Source organism: Dendrobium catenatum, unplaced genomic scaffold (assembly GCF_001605985.2).
Source record: "Dendrobium catenatum unplaced genomic scaffold, ASM160598v2 fragScaff_scaffold_669, whole genome shotgun sequence".
NCBI classification, from domain to species: Eukaryota; Viridiplantae; Streptophyta; class Magnoliopsida; order Asparagales; family Orchidaceae; genus Dendrobium; species Dendrobium catenatum.
Genome location: NW_021319131.1, coordinates 1,300,101 through 1,317,785, shown reverse-complemented (window position 1 = coordinate 1,317,785; position 17,685 = coordinate 1,300,101). Strand labels below are relative to the sequence as shown.

Below are 17,685 nucleotides of genomic sequence, written 5' to 3'. Positions count from 1 at the left end.
AGGCTAGTGCAAATATTAATGTGTACACATTATATGAGCTGAAGTGAAATATGAAAATTTTTAGTATAAGCAAGCTAACCCTAATTAATGATTTGCTCGCTCGTTTATTACAATTCTAATTTGAAATCTTTCTTTGGATATGCTATTAAATATTTATCAAAATAATTTAAAAATTAAAGAAATATTAGTTTTTAAAATAGTTTTTGTTATACCAACTATACATAAGTATTTTAAAATTTTTATCTTATATATAATAATAAATATATTCATTATTTTTAATTAAAATTTTATTTTATCATATAGATTATTTAAATATGATATATCAAAAATTTAAATTTATTTTATTCAATATTAAATCAAAAAATTCGTGCCCACTTTAATATAAAAAAAAAATCTAACTTCCCAATAGCAATCCCACTTCTAACATTTAATACAACAGCCATTTTTTCTGACATTTCTATGGCCGAGTTATCAATATAGGATGGGCAAGTGGGAAAAGACTTGGTCCATAACTGTGGCACGCCAAAGCAGACGAAGCTCTCCGCGGTAAGACCGATGCAACTGATCATATCCCCGACTTGTCCGCGTATAAAATCACTTTCTCCGCGTCTCTCCAAGCTGAAGCTCTAATTCCACTCGAGCATTCTCATCTCAAGATTTCGTTAACTAGTAGCAGATGTTGTGTTCCTTGTAAGATCTGATAGATTGGGTCTTTTGAGCAAAGCAAAGCAAGATGGAGAGCAGTCTGAAGATGGCAAGCATAAGAGGGAGCATGAGAAGTGTGAGCCGAAACGCTTCCACATGGAGATCAACGAGCTCCGTCTTCGGCAGATCCATCCGGGAGGAGGACGACGAGGAGGCTCTGAAATGGGCGGCACTGGAGAAGCTCCCCACCTACGACCGGATGAGGAGAGGGATTATTACTGGAGCTGGTGGCGCCCAAGAGGTGGATGTTAAAGATCTTGGACTCCAAGAGAGGAAGAATTTGCTCGAGAAGCTGGTTAGGACTGCAGAGGAAGACAATGAGAAGTTCCTTCTCAAGCTCAGGGACCGGATGGAACGGTGAGTCACGGAAAAAAAATAATAAAAAATAATTGTTTTGCCTATTTAAGGATTCTTAAAGCATTATTACACTTGCTTGTTTCAGTGTTGGAATTGATAACCCAACGATTGAGGTTCGGTTCAACCATCTTAACATAGATGCCGAGGCGTATGTGGGGAACAGAGGAATTCCAACTTTCCTCAACTTTTTTGTGAACAAGATCTCGGTAATGGAACAATCCTTTGATTTTCAGAATTTTTTTCAATGAATGTTGAATATTTGTGTGTATGTTTATATTGATGATAAAAAAAGAAGAAAGAATTCTACCATGGATTTTCATAGCATTTATATGTAGATTGACTATCATTTGCGTTGAGATTTATGCATTACAAGAACAAGTATCTATCAACGCTTGAGAATAATTTTCATGTGCAAATCTGTAAAAAAGTTGCATGTGAATTTATTGGTATCACAATTTATGCATATATATTTACCATGTTCTCAGATTAAAAGTTTTCTGCATAAACCAACATTTCTCAATATTTGGTTGAGACTATTTCTTACAAATGAAAAACTTTTAATGCGGAAAAGAATTCTATCCCAAAAATGATGGCATGTTATTAAATTGTTCTACTTTTGATGCTAAATGTTTATATCAGGGAGTACTGAGCGCTTTGCATATTGTGCCAAGTGGGAAGAGGCCAATTTCTATCCTTAGTGATATCAGCGGGATTGTCAAGCCTTGCAGGTGAGAAGACCTTTGCTTGTCTAAATCTGGGAGTGTGACCTATTTATTCAAAAGTGTCTGATTAGTTAACTCTGTTGTACAGAATGTCTTTGCTTCTCGGCCCTCCAGGATCTGGCAAGACTAGCCTTTTATTGGCTTTAGCCGGAAAGCTTGATTCAACTCTGAAGGTACATACTGAAACTTTCTCTAAATTCTTTAACCTAATTTGAAAAAAAAAAAAAAATTGCAGAGTTCAGTAAATATTATTTGATAGGCATTGGTGAGAGAACTGGATTTGACCGAAAATGATATTGCATGATCTGGTTTGCATCGTGTTTCATTTGCATTCCATATCGTGCCAGATCATTCAGCTGTTTTTTCCCGTTAAGCAAAAGTCATTTTAACTAATTGAATCCTTGATTACAATAGGAAATTATGTTTGAAGGGAAAGAAACTAAAATTAGTATTTTCCTCAATTTCATCAGGTTTCAGGTGAGGTAACTTACAATGGTCACCACATGGATGAATTTGTACCTCAGAGGACTTCTGCTTATATTAGTCAGAACGACATACACATTGGAGAGATGACAGTGAGAGAAACCTTGTCTTTTTCAGCAAGATGCCAAGGAGTGGGAACTCGTTATGGTAATCTAGCTAGAAAGTTCAGTTTTTAAAAGTCCTCAATGAGATCTGGAGGGACTTGGAACTCAGTTGTTTTTCTTCCAAATGATTTGCAGATATGCTGACTGAGCTATCAAAAAGAGAGAAGGAAGCAAACATCAAACCAGATGCAGAAATTGATGTCTACATGAAGGTTAGTACAGGAAGAAACTTCATTCATTTTTCGTTACATGAAATTTAATGGTTGATACTTGAACTAATAATTAGAGCAAAGAAAATTTACAAATTGGAGAAGTTTACTTATGAAATTTTTACGACAATAGGCCATATCAGTGGAAGGACAGGAAAATGTGATTACAGATTACATTCTGAAGGTAAGCCTAAAATGCAGAAATCATTTTCTTGTTCTAATTAAACTTCTATTAAGGAAGCAAGTCTTATTAGTGTTGTTATTTCTACTTTCATAAGATTTTAGGCCTGGAGGTTTGTGCTGATACCATGGTTGGAGATGCAATGATAAGAGGCATTTCAGGTGGACAAAAGAAGCGTGTTACTACTGGTATGTTGCCAATGGGGTCTAGTACCATTTCAGAATAACATAAAGCAAAAATTAGAAGTCATTATAATTGTTGATTCTAAAATGACTCTCATTTTAGCACTACTCATTTATGCTGCTGTGTTCAAAATTCTGTGCAGGTGAAATGCTTGTCGGGCCAGCAAAAGCACTTTTCATGGATGAAATTTCGACGGGTCTTGATAGTTCCACCACATACCAGATAGTGAATTCCCTCAGGCAATCTGTTCACATCCTTGGCGGGACGGCAGTTATTGCATTGCTCCAACCTGCACCTGAAACCTATGAACTCTTTGACGATATCATACTTCTATCTGAAGGGCAGATAGTGTACCAGGGCCCAAGAGAGCATGTTTTAGAGTTCTTTGATTTAATGGGTTTCAAGTGTCCTGAAAGGAAAGGAGTTGCAGACTTTCTGCAAGAAGTAAGTAGTAGATTGATATTATGTTTTCTTATCAATAGACTGATTCTACAATAAAATCTCTTTTTACACATCAATAGGTGACTTCTAGAAAGGATCAACATCAGTACTGGGCACACAAAGACGAGCCATACTCTTATATTTCTGTCAATGAATTTTCTGAAGCTTTTCAGGCCTTCCATGTCGGCCTCAAGCTACGAACAGAACTCGGTACTTCATTTGATAGGAGTAGGAACCACCCTGCAGCATTGACAACTTCGAAGTATGGCATTAGTAAAATGGAGCTCCTCAAAGTGTGCACCTCACGGGAATGGCTTCTGATGAAGAGAAACTCTTTTGTCTACATCTTCAAAGTAGTCCAAGTGTGTAGACAAACCAGAAACCTAAACTAGCAATCATTGAAGTACTTGATTCATAAGCAGTGCTAACTTGTTTTTCTCCATCTACTACAGCTTATCATTCTTGGTTTAATTTCAATGACGGTCTTCCTGCGTACAAAGATGCATCGTGAGGGGATAGAGGATGGAGTCATCTTCTTGGGTGCAATGTTTCTTGGTCTTGTCACTCATCTGTTTAATGGATTTGCCGAACTTGCAATGAGCATCGCAAAACTTCCTATATTTTATAAGCAAAGAGACCTACTCTTTTATCCCTCATGGGCTTATGCACTACCTACATGGGTCCTCAAGATACCAATTTCATTTCTGGAGTGTGCTGTCTGGATTTGTATGACTTACTATGTCATTGGTTTTGATCCAAATATCAACAGGTTAGAATAAACAGGATGACTTTCTAAAATCATCAATATGTGATATTTATAGGTTTTGTGTAAGATTCTCAGCACTAATTCCTAATCAAATAACTGTTTTACAGGTTCTTCAAGCATTATCTGCTGCTTGTTCTAATCAGTCAGATGGCATCAGGACTCTTTCGGCTCCTTGCAGCTCTTGGAAGGGAAATGGTTGTTGCCGATACTTTTGGGTCTTTTGCACAGATTGTACTTTTGATCCTTGGGGGATTTCTTATTTCACGAGGTGAGGCAATTTTTATGGACTAAATATACTGCCACAATTTCTATTACAACTTTGTTTTGAGTGAGAGAAATTTCTTGCAGAAAACATTAAGAAATGGTGGATATGGGGTTACTGGTCCTCTCCTTTGATGTATGCACAGAATGCAATTGCCGTTAATGAATTTCTTGGGCATAGTTGGAATAAGGTATAAACAGTTTTCTCAAGCCAGGGTCAATTCTTCTGCTTTTCTTAGGCGAATATCCTTAAATTTCTTTGTTACGCAGCATGTCCCTGGATTTAATAATACTCTGGGAATTGAGATCTTGAAGTATCGTGGGATCTTTGTTGATGCCAACTGGTACTGGATAGGTGTAGGGGCACTTCTCGGATACATCTTCCTGTTTAATGTCCTCTTTGTTTTCTTTCTTGATTGGCTTGACCGTAAGTATCAAATGCATAAGCTTCATCTTGTAAAACTTCGGAATATTCTAGTTCTAAGCTGATTAAATCCTGCAGCACTTGGCAAAGGTCAGACAACCATTTCTGAAGAGGTATTGAGAGAGAAGCATGCTAATAGAACAGGTGCATCCATCGAACTACCTTCAAAAGCTCAGTTATTGCCACCAAGTACAGGTGAAGGTAATAACTATAATAACTGTGCGTAAAGATATTTTACTCTCACTATAATCAATAGTTCCAATCTGCTTGAAACATTTAAATTTCTTACAGAAAGGATTTCAAAAGAAAATGAAAATCGTGGAATAATGCTCCCATTTGCTCCACTTTCAATTACCTTTGACAACATTAGGTATTCCGTGGACATGCCTCAGGTATTTTAAGTCTTATGGACCTAATATTTTATGCTCCTTGAAACAAAATGTTAATCATCCTTTTATATATTCTTGATAGGAAATGAAAGACCAAGGGATAGTTGAGGACCGTTTGGTCCTACTGAAAGGTGTTAGTGGAGCATTCAGGCCAGGAGTTCTCACAGCTTTGATGGGGGTAAGCGGAGCAGGCAAGACAACTCTTATGGATGTTCTTGCTGGAAGGAAAACTGGTGGTTATATAGATGGAGATATCCGTATATCAGGACATCCCAAGGTGCAAGAGACATTTGCTAGGATTTCTGGATATTGTGAACAAAATGATATCCACTCTCCACATGTTACCGTTTATGAATCGCTTCTTTACTCAGCCTGGCTACGTCTAACCTCTGAAGTTGATGCTACAACAAGAAAGGTTAGTTGAGTAATATATTCTACTTGGAACTCCAAAGAAAGTCTGTTTCCTTTGGTTTGGGACTAAATTCTAGAAATTAATCACTGCAGTTGTTCATTGAGGAGGTCATGGAACTTGTGGAGCTAAAAACACTGAGGGGAGCACTAGTAGGATTACCTGGAGTGAATGGTTTATCAACTGAGCAGCGAAAGAGGTTAACAATTGCAGTAGAGCTCGTTGCCAACCCTTCAATAATATTTATGGATGAACCAACCTCTGGGCTTGATGCTAGAGCAGCAGCCATTGTGATGAGAACAGTCAGGAACACAGTGGACACTGGTAGGACTGTGGTGTGTACAATACACCAACCAAGCATTGATATCTTTGAAGCTTTTGATGAGGTACTTTCCGGGCTAATGAGTAGAGCTTCTAAAAAATTTACTTGAATACTAAGATACTCATAATTTATCCCTCTCAATTTTAGCTTTTCCTTATGAAACGTGGCGGAGAGGAGATTTATGTTGGCCCGCTGGGCCGCAATTCTTGTCATTTAATTAAGTACTTTGAGGTCAGTATCAGCTTTAGTGGAGTGGTAATGTCTATAAACACCAAAAGCTTAGAAAATATGTAACTAAGATCACACTTTCTTTCTTATTCTTCAGGAATTTGGCGTCAGGAAAATTAAAGATGGCTACAACCCAGCAACATGGATGTTGGAGGTCACTACCCAGGCACAAGAGGAAATTTACGGTATTAATTTTGCTGAAAAGTACAAGGACTCTGACCTCTTCAGGTGAGCACATCTACAGTTAACTCTTATAGCTTAGAATGGTAGAATGGTAATTTGGCAGGAAAAAAAAAAAACTAACTTTAGATTTAGCCTAACATGAGATTTTAACTCATTGCAGGAGAAACAAAGCATTGATCAGTGAGCTAAGCACTCCACCTCCTGGCTCAGAGGACCTTTTCTTCCCAACCAAATACTCTCAGCCATTCTTGACTCAGTGCGAGGCTTGCCTATGGAAGCAGCACAAGTCGTATTGGCGCAATCCATCTTACACAGCTACAAGAATCTTCTTCACCTCAGTCATTGCTCTCATATTTGGAACTATTTTCTGGAAACTTGGAAAAAAAGTGTAAGTTTGAATGAAAAATTCTCATATAAATCCATCATATATTTTCACACCTTTCTACTAGAATTAAAAAATGCGAACTTTATCAATTAATCTTGCAGGGAGAAACAGCAAGACCTGTTCAATTCTTTAGGCTCAATGTATGCAGCTGTGCTATTCATTGGAATCCAAAATGGGCAAACTGTGCAACCAATTGTAGATGTTGAACGATCAGTTTTCTATAGGGAGAAGGCAGCAGGAATGTATTCTGCTTTACCTTACGCTTTCGCACAGGTATGTACAATGATTTTAAAACGAAAGCAATGCTGCTTTAAAATCTCAGTTATATGTATTAACCCCTTCCCTTTACTGATGAATGCAGGTCCTTATAGAGATTCCACACATTTTCCTACAGGCTTTAATTTATGGGCTGATCGTTTACAGCTGCATCTCCTTCGACTGGACAGCAGTGAAGTTTTTTTGGTATTTGTTCTTCATGTTCACGACCTTCCTGTACTTCACATTCTACGGCATGATGGCAGTGGCCATGACACCCAACAGTGACATTGCTGCCATAGTCTCCACAGCATTTTATGCAGTATGGAACATTTTTGCAGGCTATCTAATCCCTCGACCTGTAAGTTTGGTTTGACAACCTAAATGCCTCTATCTTGAGTATATCATCACATCTGAACTCTAGATTAGTAAAGTTTTTTCTGTCAAACTTGCAGAGGATTCCTGTGTGGTGGAGATGGTACTCCTGGGCATGCCCAGTTGCTTGGACTTTGTATGGACTTGTTGCTTCGCAGTTTGGAGACTATGATCAGGACAAAATGACAGACGGTGATGTTACTGTACGGGAGTTTATTAAGGAATACTTTGGATTCAGGCATGACTTCTTGGGAGCAATAGCTGCTGCAATGATTGGGTTTACTGTGCTATTTGCCTTCGTGTTTGCCTTCTCAATTAAAGTTTTCAACTTCCAACGACGATAATAAAAACGCTATTCAACTTTCTCTCTCGAAAATTTATTCATTAACTTCAGAATTCGTGATGCAGATGACTTCTGTATATATAAGTCTTTGTAGAACCTTTCTTTCTTTTCTTTTGTTTTTTTCTCCTTTCTGCGATTGACTTCAACAGCCTTTTGTTAACTAGGCAAAGAAAAAATGTTCTTATAATCTGCTTATGTAAAACTTATTTGTATTAATCCATGCTGCTAGGTATTTATACGCATTTTGTTATGGGAGTTGGGTTCTATTTATCACAACTATGCTTGAAAATCATTTTCTTTACGGTAGTCTTTTTTTTTATCCCGAAAAACTGCAGATCGCATTCATATAAAAGGAATCTAATACAAACTACTAAGTGATAGAAAATCTATCACTTTCCTTCTTTAACAAAGAGGAAAAAAATGGAGGAACCTTATTAGAATTCAAATCTTCGAATCTGGCTTTACTAGGTAAAAAACCATGTTTTGCAACCGAATTTTGAAGATACATGATGATGTTCAAATTATCTCATATAATAATTCCTTTAGCATCCAACATCCAATCCTTGATTATCTTCTTCAAAGAACAAGAAGTCAATAATTCCAAATAACTAGTATTCCAATGCAAACACTTAAACCCAAAAGTCAATAAAAATCTCCCTCTATGGTCTCTGAAGATACCACTACACCACCATCATTAGAATGAAAAAAAGTTGCATCAATGTTAACCTTAATTCATCCGGGTGGAAGGGGATGCCAAAAAGATGAAGTCAGCTTAGAAAGCTGGTGTGGGCTCCGAAAATTCGGCCCTGGCCTCCGCCCGCACTTCTCTTTTATTTGGCGAGGGAGTTTTAACTGATAAGTTCCGAGGTAAATTTTGGAAGGTAGATGGGTTTGTAGATAAGACACTACCTAGAGATTTCGCCCTCATTTTGTGAGGACTTTGTGATATGAGTTCTGGTTTCCTATAGGCGCAAGCCCCTATAGTTAATTACCCCTCCTAATAATGAGAGAGAACTTTCGATTAAGGCTAGTCGTCAATCAGATACGTATATAATACGTGTTATCTGGCATATAGTGGCAGCATAGGTATGGGAATTTGAGAATGTTGGATTTGAGAATTTGGGTTGAAATATTTGGGAAATTTGATATTTAAAATTAGAAATTTCACCATCTTGCACTTAAAGCGGATGGTGGGGGAATGGATGATGGACCTGATCAAGATCCCATGGTTCCGTCGTCCCGGGCCATCGTGGTCCCTGGTATACTTAGTCAGAGGAGGTAGTCGACCAAACCTGACAGAAGGATCCTTATCGGCAGCCATGGGTTGCTTTGTCCAAGGGTACCTTGTAGACCGGGGTTACATGTTTGTCTAACGGGACAAATTTTGAATCCACCTTAGCTAACAGAGGGCTTTGTGCCCTATCGATCATATCCTATTGATTCATATCTCAAGGATTTGATGCCAATAAGGAACGTAACGGCGCTGGCCATAATCAGTATTTCGTGGTGCCATTTGGCGGCAAAATCACTCGATTCAGAGGGCCCTGGGTCATAACCGTTTATCCTGCGGTGCCATTTGGCTACGAATCGCCGGTTAGAGGACATGTACCACGTCCTTACTAGCAGGAGACTGTTTTGAGAATAGATCATAGTGATATTTTTGACCAGGCATTTGGCTCTTTGTAATCTGAAGTTATATTTAAATGCATCCACCTCGGCAAACTATTGTAGAGGATGGATGGATTTTTCTTTAAGCATTGATGGGTTTATTTCAATTTTAAATATTTTTAGAATTTGGGATTTTGTGTGGACTTTTGGGAGACATTTGGAAAATATTTGTAAACCCCTCTGGTTGAGATATGCATTCAACACGGCCATCATCAGGGTGTTTGGGGTCATTTTCCTTGGTTGATTGAACACTGTCAACTCAACCGAAGTGTTGATCGAGGATCAGGTTTCGTAGGCTTTGTACCCTTGTTAGTGAATTCTCTTGATTGTAGACCTTGAAGGCCTAATATTAATGTATTAAAACAAATACACCGGTTGCCACAACCGGTATTTATTTAAAGGTTCGAACCTTGTCGACTCCTATTGATCCGCATAGGAGGATCGGGTTCGAACAAGAATTCACTTAGTGACTCGCGCAACATCCCTAGACGGACACGTGTGTACTAATAACACGCTCGTCGGGGCCTATGCGGGTGTTTGGGAATTTCATAATTATTTATTGAACCTTGTCGACTCCTACTTACTTGCTTAAGAGGATCGGGTTCAAAATTTGATAACCCGCGCAGCATCCCTAGACGTCACGTGTATACCAATAACACGCTCGCCGGGGCCCATGCGGATTGAGATTATATTTTCCCCTTTAGTGTACCTATGTGTATACAAACTACGGTGCATGTGCGGGGGTACTTTGAAAGTATTCATAGACGCCTTCTGTCCGCTTGCATAGGAGTTGCGGATCCAGTGGCCTGGCGTTGTAGTTTGTGGACACCTTCTGTCTGCTTGTACGAATGTTGCAGATCCGGAGGCGTATTGTAGCAGCTTCTGGATCAGTGGTTTGCTGCTTCGTATAAGTAGACTGTTGTGCACTATTTACTTTCAGTAGGTGGATCATAGTGCACTAACTAATCTCCTGCATTTATTACAAATGATGACGACCGCTGGAAGTCTTCTGTATTAATTAGGTGATGGTATGTATAACAAGTATCATACGACAGCCTATAGGTGATTGCTTTTGCTGAATGTGTCCCACCCCTTCTTGTAGCGGGCCAGTGTGTTAACCTCAACTATATGGTTGTCAGCTATAAAGAGACTTTAGCCTTTTACTATTCGTTATAGATCATCACCCGTAGAAGCATTCTTGTGTATGTGGTGACTCCCTCATCATTAATAATGATCATTCGTATTCATTACCATCTTCAATCTCTTATTTGTAGAAGATCTCCCATACTATCGATGCATAATACACAGCGTATGTAGCTATACATGCAAAGGAGTGTGATAGATTTATTGGACGTTGAGTGGTGATTGATTATAGGAGTACTATGACATCTACATCTATTGATAATCACCCGCCTATGTATATTATTGTGCATGAGATGCATTTTCCATCACAAATAGTAGATCCTTGTATTCACCACAATCTTTTATCTTTTTTCCTATAAAGGATGCACCACACCAGTGATGCATTCACTATCGTTGTTTATAGATAGGATCATTATAAGAGCGAAGAGTTCCCTTGTAGTAGCTTGTAGGAATTTACACTTTAATGTGGTCATCTCATATTCGTAGGTATTTGCACTTGATGTGCCAATCAATCACCTTCTGTTTGCAAGGGATATATGTGTTTGTATGGTAACTTAGTTGCATTCATTCACTTCTTCATACATGTTGATTGTCGTTGCTTGCAGGTTTGATTGTATGATTGACATAGATGTTATTTGCATGAAGTTCAACTTTGGAGTTTTGCTCATCACCAATGATATTCAGCATTTTACTGATGTTACTTACAAACCTCTACTTGCACTTTGACATTCATCTATCCAATGTCAAGTTCTCAATTATTTGATCCTTGTTCATTTCAAATTTCATGTCATTATGAGTTTAGCTCTTTAAAGTTCATTCAAGCTCAAGTCCTATATTTACAAGTTTGATTGATATTCAATTCAAGTGAAGGTTCTTCATGTTTGCTCAAATTAGAGTCCAAGTTTGAGTACAAGTTCTAGTTCTTTGTTCAACTCATTTGAGTTCAAGTAGTCCCCTGCTGTCTTGTAGAGTTCAAGTCCGAGTTTAATATGAGTTCAATCAAGTTCTCTTGGGTCCATGTCTTGTTCAAGTTCGATGTCCACAAGTTTTGAGTTCAATGTCAAAGTTCACCTTGCAAGTTCAAGTGTGAGCTCCTTGTTCAAATGCATGTCCCATGTTGCCCATTGAGTTTGTTCGAGCTCAAAATGAATTCTTGTTCATGTTCAAATGAGAGTCCAAGTTCATATTCATTTAAAATTGAATTCATTTGGGTTCAAGTTCATTTAAGTAGATTGAATCAAGTCCACAAGTCCCAATTTGCTCCAAGTCCTTATCTATATTTCCGACAAAATTTCGGCAGCCTCCCGACGTCCCCTCTGTTAAGGGGAAAAAACCAAGAGGCCTCCTACCCTCCACGTCACTAAAGACGTGTACGGTTGGTGTTGGTGAGACACCACGGCGATTGTATTTTGTTTTCTCCCACCACGCCACCAAAGGCATGCATGGGGTTTTAAAAAGCATTTTTGAAAAGCAATTTTGATTTCCCCCCGCTCGGATATACTTATGAGCGACCCCGCCTTGCCGTAGGTGCCGCACCGGGGTCCCATCCCACCACGCGCACTAAAGGCGTGCTTGGGGCAATTTTTCGATTCGCCACGAACAATGAAGCATAGTTTAGAGTTTAGAAAATTTCATACCTTCGCGGGGTTGTCGTGGTTGGCATGTGGATCGAGTGGTCACTCTCCTACCTCGTCGTAGGTGTCGTACCGGGTTCCCTCCTACCACGCTCACCAAAGGCGTGCTTAGGTGGTTTGCCGGTCCGACACAAACACTAAGGAAGGAGTATGGGGGAGCATTTTCTTCTCTTTTAAAATTAATTATAATTAATTATGGTTAATAATGATTAAAAAAATTATTAATAATTAACTATAATTGAATTTAATTAATTATAATTAATATGATTAATTAGTAATTAATTATAATTAAAAAATTTAGCATAATTAAACTTAATTAATTTTGCTTAATTAATTAATGATAATTAATTAATTCTAATTAAAAAAAAATAATTATAATCAAATTAAATTAAATTATAACTAATTTATAATTAACAATAATTAATCAAAATTAAAAAATAATTAACTATAATTAAACTTAATTAATTATAATTTAGTTAAATTGAACTCTGTTAGAGTTTAAGTAGGATTAACAAAAAATTAAACTCTCTGTTAACAGAGAGTTTAATTCTCTGTTTTAAGGGATTTGGCCGGATAACCATGCGAACAGGAGATAGTTACCTTCAAAGAGCTCATGTTACAACTCCCGATCAAAATGTGGTAAATTTCGATCCTAAAGGAAGGGACGTCGGCTAGGGCAGACGAGCGGGTGAACTTCGGCATGGGTATATGAAGATTTGGCTCTCTCCCTCTCTCTGTGTTTGTGGATCGGAGGAGGCAGAGGAGCTCGACGGGTTCGACGAAGAACGAAGGAGGAAGAGGAGTGCCGGCTATGGAGGTAGGGATCTCTCTCTCTCTCTCTCTCTCTCTCTCTCTCTCTCTCTCTCTCTCTCTCTCTGCTTCTTTGAGATCGGGCTCGGCACAGGAGGTGGTCGGGAGTTGAGCGCGGGAAGGAAGAGAAGTCTGGGAGGAGGCTTTCGGTCGTGTGTGGAGTCGAGCGTAGAGAGGGAGTAGCGACTGGAGCTCGATCGCATGGGTGGAGCGAATGAGGAGCTCGGCTTCTATTTAACGACGCATGTGGTCGTTTGATCAAGGCAACGTCTCAGGATTTACGGGAACAGACACGAACGGCGCCGTGCTACAGTACCTCGGCGGGATTCCTGCGGAATTTTGGGAGATTTGGTCTGCTTCTCGATGCATACGAGGTATGTAATTTTTTGGTTATTACATAAAGGTTAACACCTGGTTAGCACCCTGGTGATATGAAAATAGATTACATTTAGATGAAATTGATGCAAAGCTAACAGCATTAGAAACAGTTTCTCCCAATCCAAACTCATGTCCATCATGTACCAACTTATTTCTACTCTTCCATGAAAAAAAAACCAAAGAACAATATATGAAAGGATTTGTTTTAGCTAACCTTCTCAAACTATCCAAACAATCTTGCATAAATGAAAAAGCTGGAATACAAATGCCCCATTGATTCACCAAGGCAATCACTTGAGTTAGCTTACCGCTCTTGACAACCACATGCTCTGTATCCTCAATCGTCCCACATCCTCTCGAGCATAGATTATTATTCATTAATCTCTTATACATAAAAAACTTTGTAGTGGGAATTGCATCTTTCAAAAGATGCCACCAAAAGCATTCAATATGTGGGTTTAATTTAAGACTCTTCAACCACTTCCAGTTATGTACAGGAACATAGAATGAGGCCGCGCGGTAGGATAATGCAGCATTTGAATTCCAAAAAAAATTACTGATCAATTCTAGCTCATCTTCCAAAAACTCTGAATATATCTTGGTACAAATAATAATTGCAATCAAGGATTTTCCAAAGAACTTTTCCAGCATATCCAAATTCCAGGATCCATTTGAAATAAAATTCACTAGAGGAGGAAAATTTGTATGCTCTATAACAATGAAAGTAGACCACTTATCCAAGCTCCTGTCTAATATACAAATATCATTAAGAATATTCACTAAAGAACTAGATCCAATCCTCCATCTTACGCAAGGTTTAAGAGCATTTACTCCACTTCGCAATAACCTTCAAGTAGAAGAAATATTTGGTCGGTGCACGTTGCTCCAAAGATTACTACCATATTTCGCATATAGTAATTTATTAAGAATAGATTCAGGATTCTTAATAAAATTCCAAGCATACTTTGCTCTTAAAGGTCCCACCATAGAAACAACCGAGTGAATACCTCTGCCTCCAGCATAAATAGGTTTACAAATCTCTCCCAAGCAACAAAATGTAAACCATAACCTCCATCATTCTTGTTCCATAAAAACTCCCTACACATATTCTAAAAAATTTTCAAAATGCTTAAAGGAATGAGGAATAGGAATACATAAAATAAAGGAATTGATAAAATCACCGATTTAACAAGCACTAATTTTCTAGGAAGTGAGATAAATTTATTACCCCAAAATTCTAGTTTTGAAGCTGATTTTTCCAAAAGATTTAAAAAATATGAGGCAATTAATCTCCTCAAAGTAATCTTGATACCCAAGTAATGCATTTCTTTTACTTCATTAAATCCCATGATTCTAGAAAAAAGCTCTTCTCTTATTTATTTCCACTAACTTGCCAAAAAAAAATTGAAGATTTGTGAACATTCACTTGTTGACCAATCTAACAACATTAGTCTGAAATTAGTTTTTTGATTTTCCTCAATTGACCAATTTTAGCTTCCGAGAACATAAGAATATCATAAGCAAAAAGAAGATGAGAAATTTTAGGAGTCGAAGGAGCAAGTTTTAATCTTAACTTCCTTCCCTTGGACAAAAAGCCATTAGTAAGAAGTTGTAAACATAAGATGAACAAATAAGGTGAAAGTGGGTATCCTTGCCTAAAACCGCTTTTAGCCTCAATCCACTTAGATCCAACCCCATTAACTTGAATAGAAAATAATGGATCAACCACTCATTCCATTAAAAGGTTTAAAAATTTGCTTGGGAAACATAAATAGTCCAAAATTTGTCTAAGGGTATCCCATGCCATGTGTTGCGAATATATTTTTCAGGGAATATAGTTTTGATGATAGAAAATACCTTTGTTTATCTACATCTGTCTTGCCTACTAACATTTCAGTTCCACAAGATCAAAACTGTAATTTGAACTAACTCAAGATTGGGTAGAGTAGGTCTGAGTTAATTTGTAAACTTTTCCCTTTCTTGAGTCTATTGTAAACGATGTAGTTCCTGATGCTAAGTAACCTTGTACACACACACTTGGGAGAATTTTTTCTATCTATTTTTAGAGGTTTCTATTTTTGCTCACATCATCCAATACGATCCAAAAATTGGCCTGGACGATCAACTAAAATAGAAACCCTAATAGGGCATCTTGGTTAAGGCAGCCGTCATTAAGCACATTGTCTTGGACGATATTTGTATCGGCCGAGATGATAGGCTCAAATAAGAAAGAATCAGCCGCCAGATTTATTTAGGCATTATTTATTTTTGGACATCATCCTAGAAGATGCAATATAATTAAGCTTAAATTAATCTGTTAATTAAGGAAAGCAATTAAGGTTTGATTACTAGATCATCTCATGCTGGACGATCGCAGAATCGACCGGGACTATCAGTTCAAAAAAACTTAGTTGTTCTTGGATGATCAACATCGATCAGTTGCTATTCAGGGCGATGCTTTGGATGATTTTCACGGATTTGAACTAAGCGTTCGGGACAATCATCAGATCAGCCTGGATGATCAAGCTATTTTTTCATCGTCTAGACATCCATTCAGTATGATTGTCTGGACGATATTCAATGATTTGTACTAATCGTACAGGATGATATTATATCGGCTTGGACGATATTCTATCAGTGTGGATGATATGAACAAAATTCTTTGGATTGTCCCAGATCGTCCTAGATGATTGAGCTTAATTTGCACTGATCGTACATGATGATATTTATATCGTTCTAGATGATATTATTAGTTTGTTGCAATTAAGAGCTATTCCGAAGCTCTTCTATATAAGATCTCTTATATCACCCATGAGGGTATGTTTTGCTGCTGTTTTGACCTTAGAGAGCCAAGAGGAGAGGGAGAGCAAGGGAGAGAGAGAGAGGATCTTGTGAGGGGGAGTTTGTGAGGGGGTTCACAAAGGTTGCTCCAAGCAAGGATCTGTTGTCATCTTCTCTAGTCATCATCCTTAGTTCCTTAGGATTCTAGAGAGGTCTACTTCAGCATCTGATTACTTCAGGAGGAAGCAAAAAGAGTTGGGTTCTCTTCCTACTTCTAGAGGAAGCAAAAGGAGTTGTGTTTTTTGCCTCACCTGGGTTGGTGGAAAGGAGGTTTGTAAAGGCTTCTTCACCTTACTGTGGGGGCAAGGAGAGACACTGAGTTTAGTGCAATACTCGGAGGGTGCTTCCGGGGAGTGGATGTAAGTCGTGTTAACCGAACCACTATAAATTTTTTATGTTCTTTATTATTGCTTTCGCATTTAATTTTCGCACTTTGATTTCTGTGATGAATCTTAGTTTTCATTTTAAGATTATGTTTGGATCGAAAAATTTTTTTAAATACCAATTCACCCCCCTCTTGGTTAGCCTTGGGACTAGTTTATAAGGGCTTAACATCCCTGTCAAACTTTCAAGTGCCATCAGAGCACTTTCAAGTGGTATCAGAGCGGGATTCATAAAATCTAGTTTTTGAAAAATTTTGAATTTTGATCGATGGCCAACTTTTGTCATCGTAATATAACAGAATGATATTCTATTACACGACCACCTTTATTTGATAGTATTCCTTTTGATTTTTGGAAAACTCGTATATCTATATTTTTACAATCTCTTGATTATCGTATATGAATGCTTGTTAAAGAAGTTTATATACCACCTTCTCATGAAATTAATGACATTAAAACTGAAATTCTTTTTACTGAATTGACTTTTGATGAAAGAGATTTAGCACAACTTAATGCAAAACGCTTGAACTATTTTTTCTGTGCTTTCAAATCTGAAGATTATATGCGTATTTCAACTTGTGCAGTTGATAAAAAAATTTGAGATAGATTGTGTGTAACTTATGAAGGAACCAACGAAGTTAAACAATCTAGGTTAAATATTTTGTTACATGACTACGAATGTTTTCATTTGAAGTCTTCTGAATCAATTTCTGACATATATGCTAGGTTTACTCAAATTGTTACCTCATTGCATGCTTTAGGAAGATAGCTAACTAATTATGAAAGGGTCAATAAAATTTTAAGATGTTTGCATTCTTCTTTTGATGCTAAAATCACTGTAATTATTGAATCTAAAGATTTAAATACCTATTCTATTGATAATTTACTTGGATCACGCATTGCTTATGAAAGGGGTGAATTAAAGAAATCTTGATGTAGTTGAAAAAGAAGGACAAAACTATGGCACTAAAATCCAACAACACGGACACTGATTCATTCAGATTTAAAAATGATGATGTTGCCTTTATCACTAGGAAATTTAAAAGCTTTTTAAGGAAGAACAACAAGTATCATCAGAAGTGGAAAAAGGTAAGGATAGTAAA

General features: G+C 37.6%; 1 protein-coding gene across 1 annotated transcript; it reads left to right on the top strand.

The window, feature by feature from the left end:
* Positions 1-733: 733 nt before the first annotated feature.
* Positions 734-7,975, top strand: LOC110116053 (ABC transporter G family member 39). Its single transcript, XM_020849501.2, has 24 exons — positions 734-1,062; positions 1,148-1,268; positions 1,702-1,790; positions 1,873-1,957; positions 2,255-2,414; positions 2,507-2,583; positions 2,714-2,764; positions 2,859-2,949; positions 3,087-3,388; positions 3,466-3,747; positions 3,838-4,154; positions 4,259-4,419; positions 4,500-4,603; positions 4,683-4,839; positions 4,915-5,037; positions 5,128-5,228; positions 5,308-5,640; positions 5,730-6,020; positions 6,104-6,187; positions 6,282-6,412; positions 6,528-6,755; positions 6,854-7,025; positions 7,114-7,368; positions 7,463-7,975. Exons 1-24 carry the CDS (start codon positions 734-736, stop codon positions 7,724-7,726), a joined length of 4,308 nt encoding a protein of 1,435 aa, XP_020705160.1. The 3' UTR covers positions 7,727-7,975.
* The last annotated feature ends 9,710 nt before the right edge of the window (positions 7,976-17,685 follow it).

Bases quoted from the DNA above. Each gene is read 5' to 3' on its own strand.
- LOC110116053 (XM_020849501.2), top strand. From the start codon at position 734: ATGGAGAGCAGTCTGAAGATGGCAAGCATAAGAGGGAGCATGAGAAGT. The intron at 2,584-2,713 runs GTTAGTACAGGA...TTACGACAATAG, and splicing joins AAATTGATGTCTACATGAAG to GCCATATCAGTGGAAGGACA. The intron at 6,021-6,103 runs GTACTTTCCGGG...TCTCAATTTTAG, and splicing joins TCTTTGAAGCTTTTGATGAG to CTTTTCCTTATGAAACGTGG.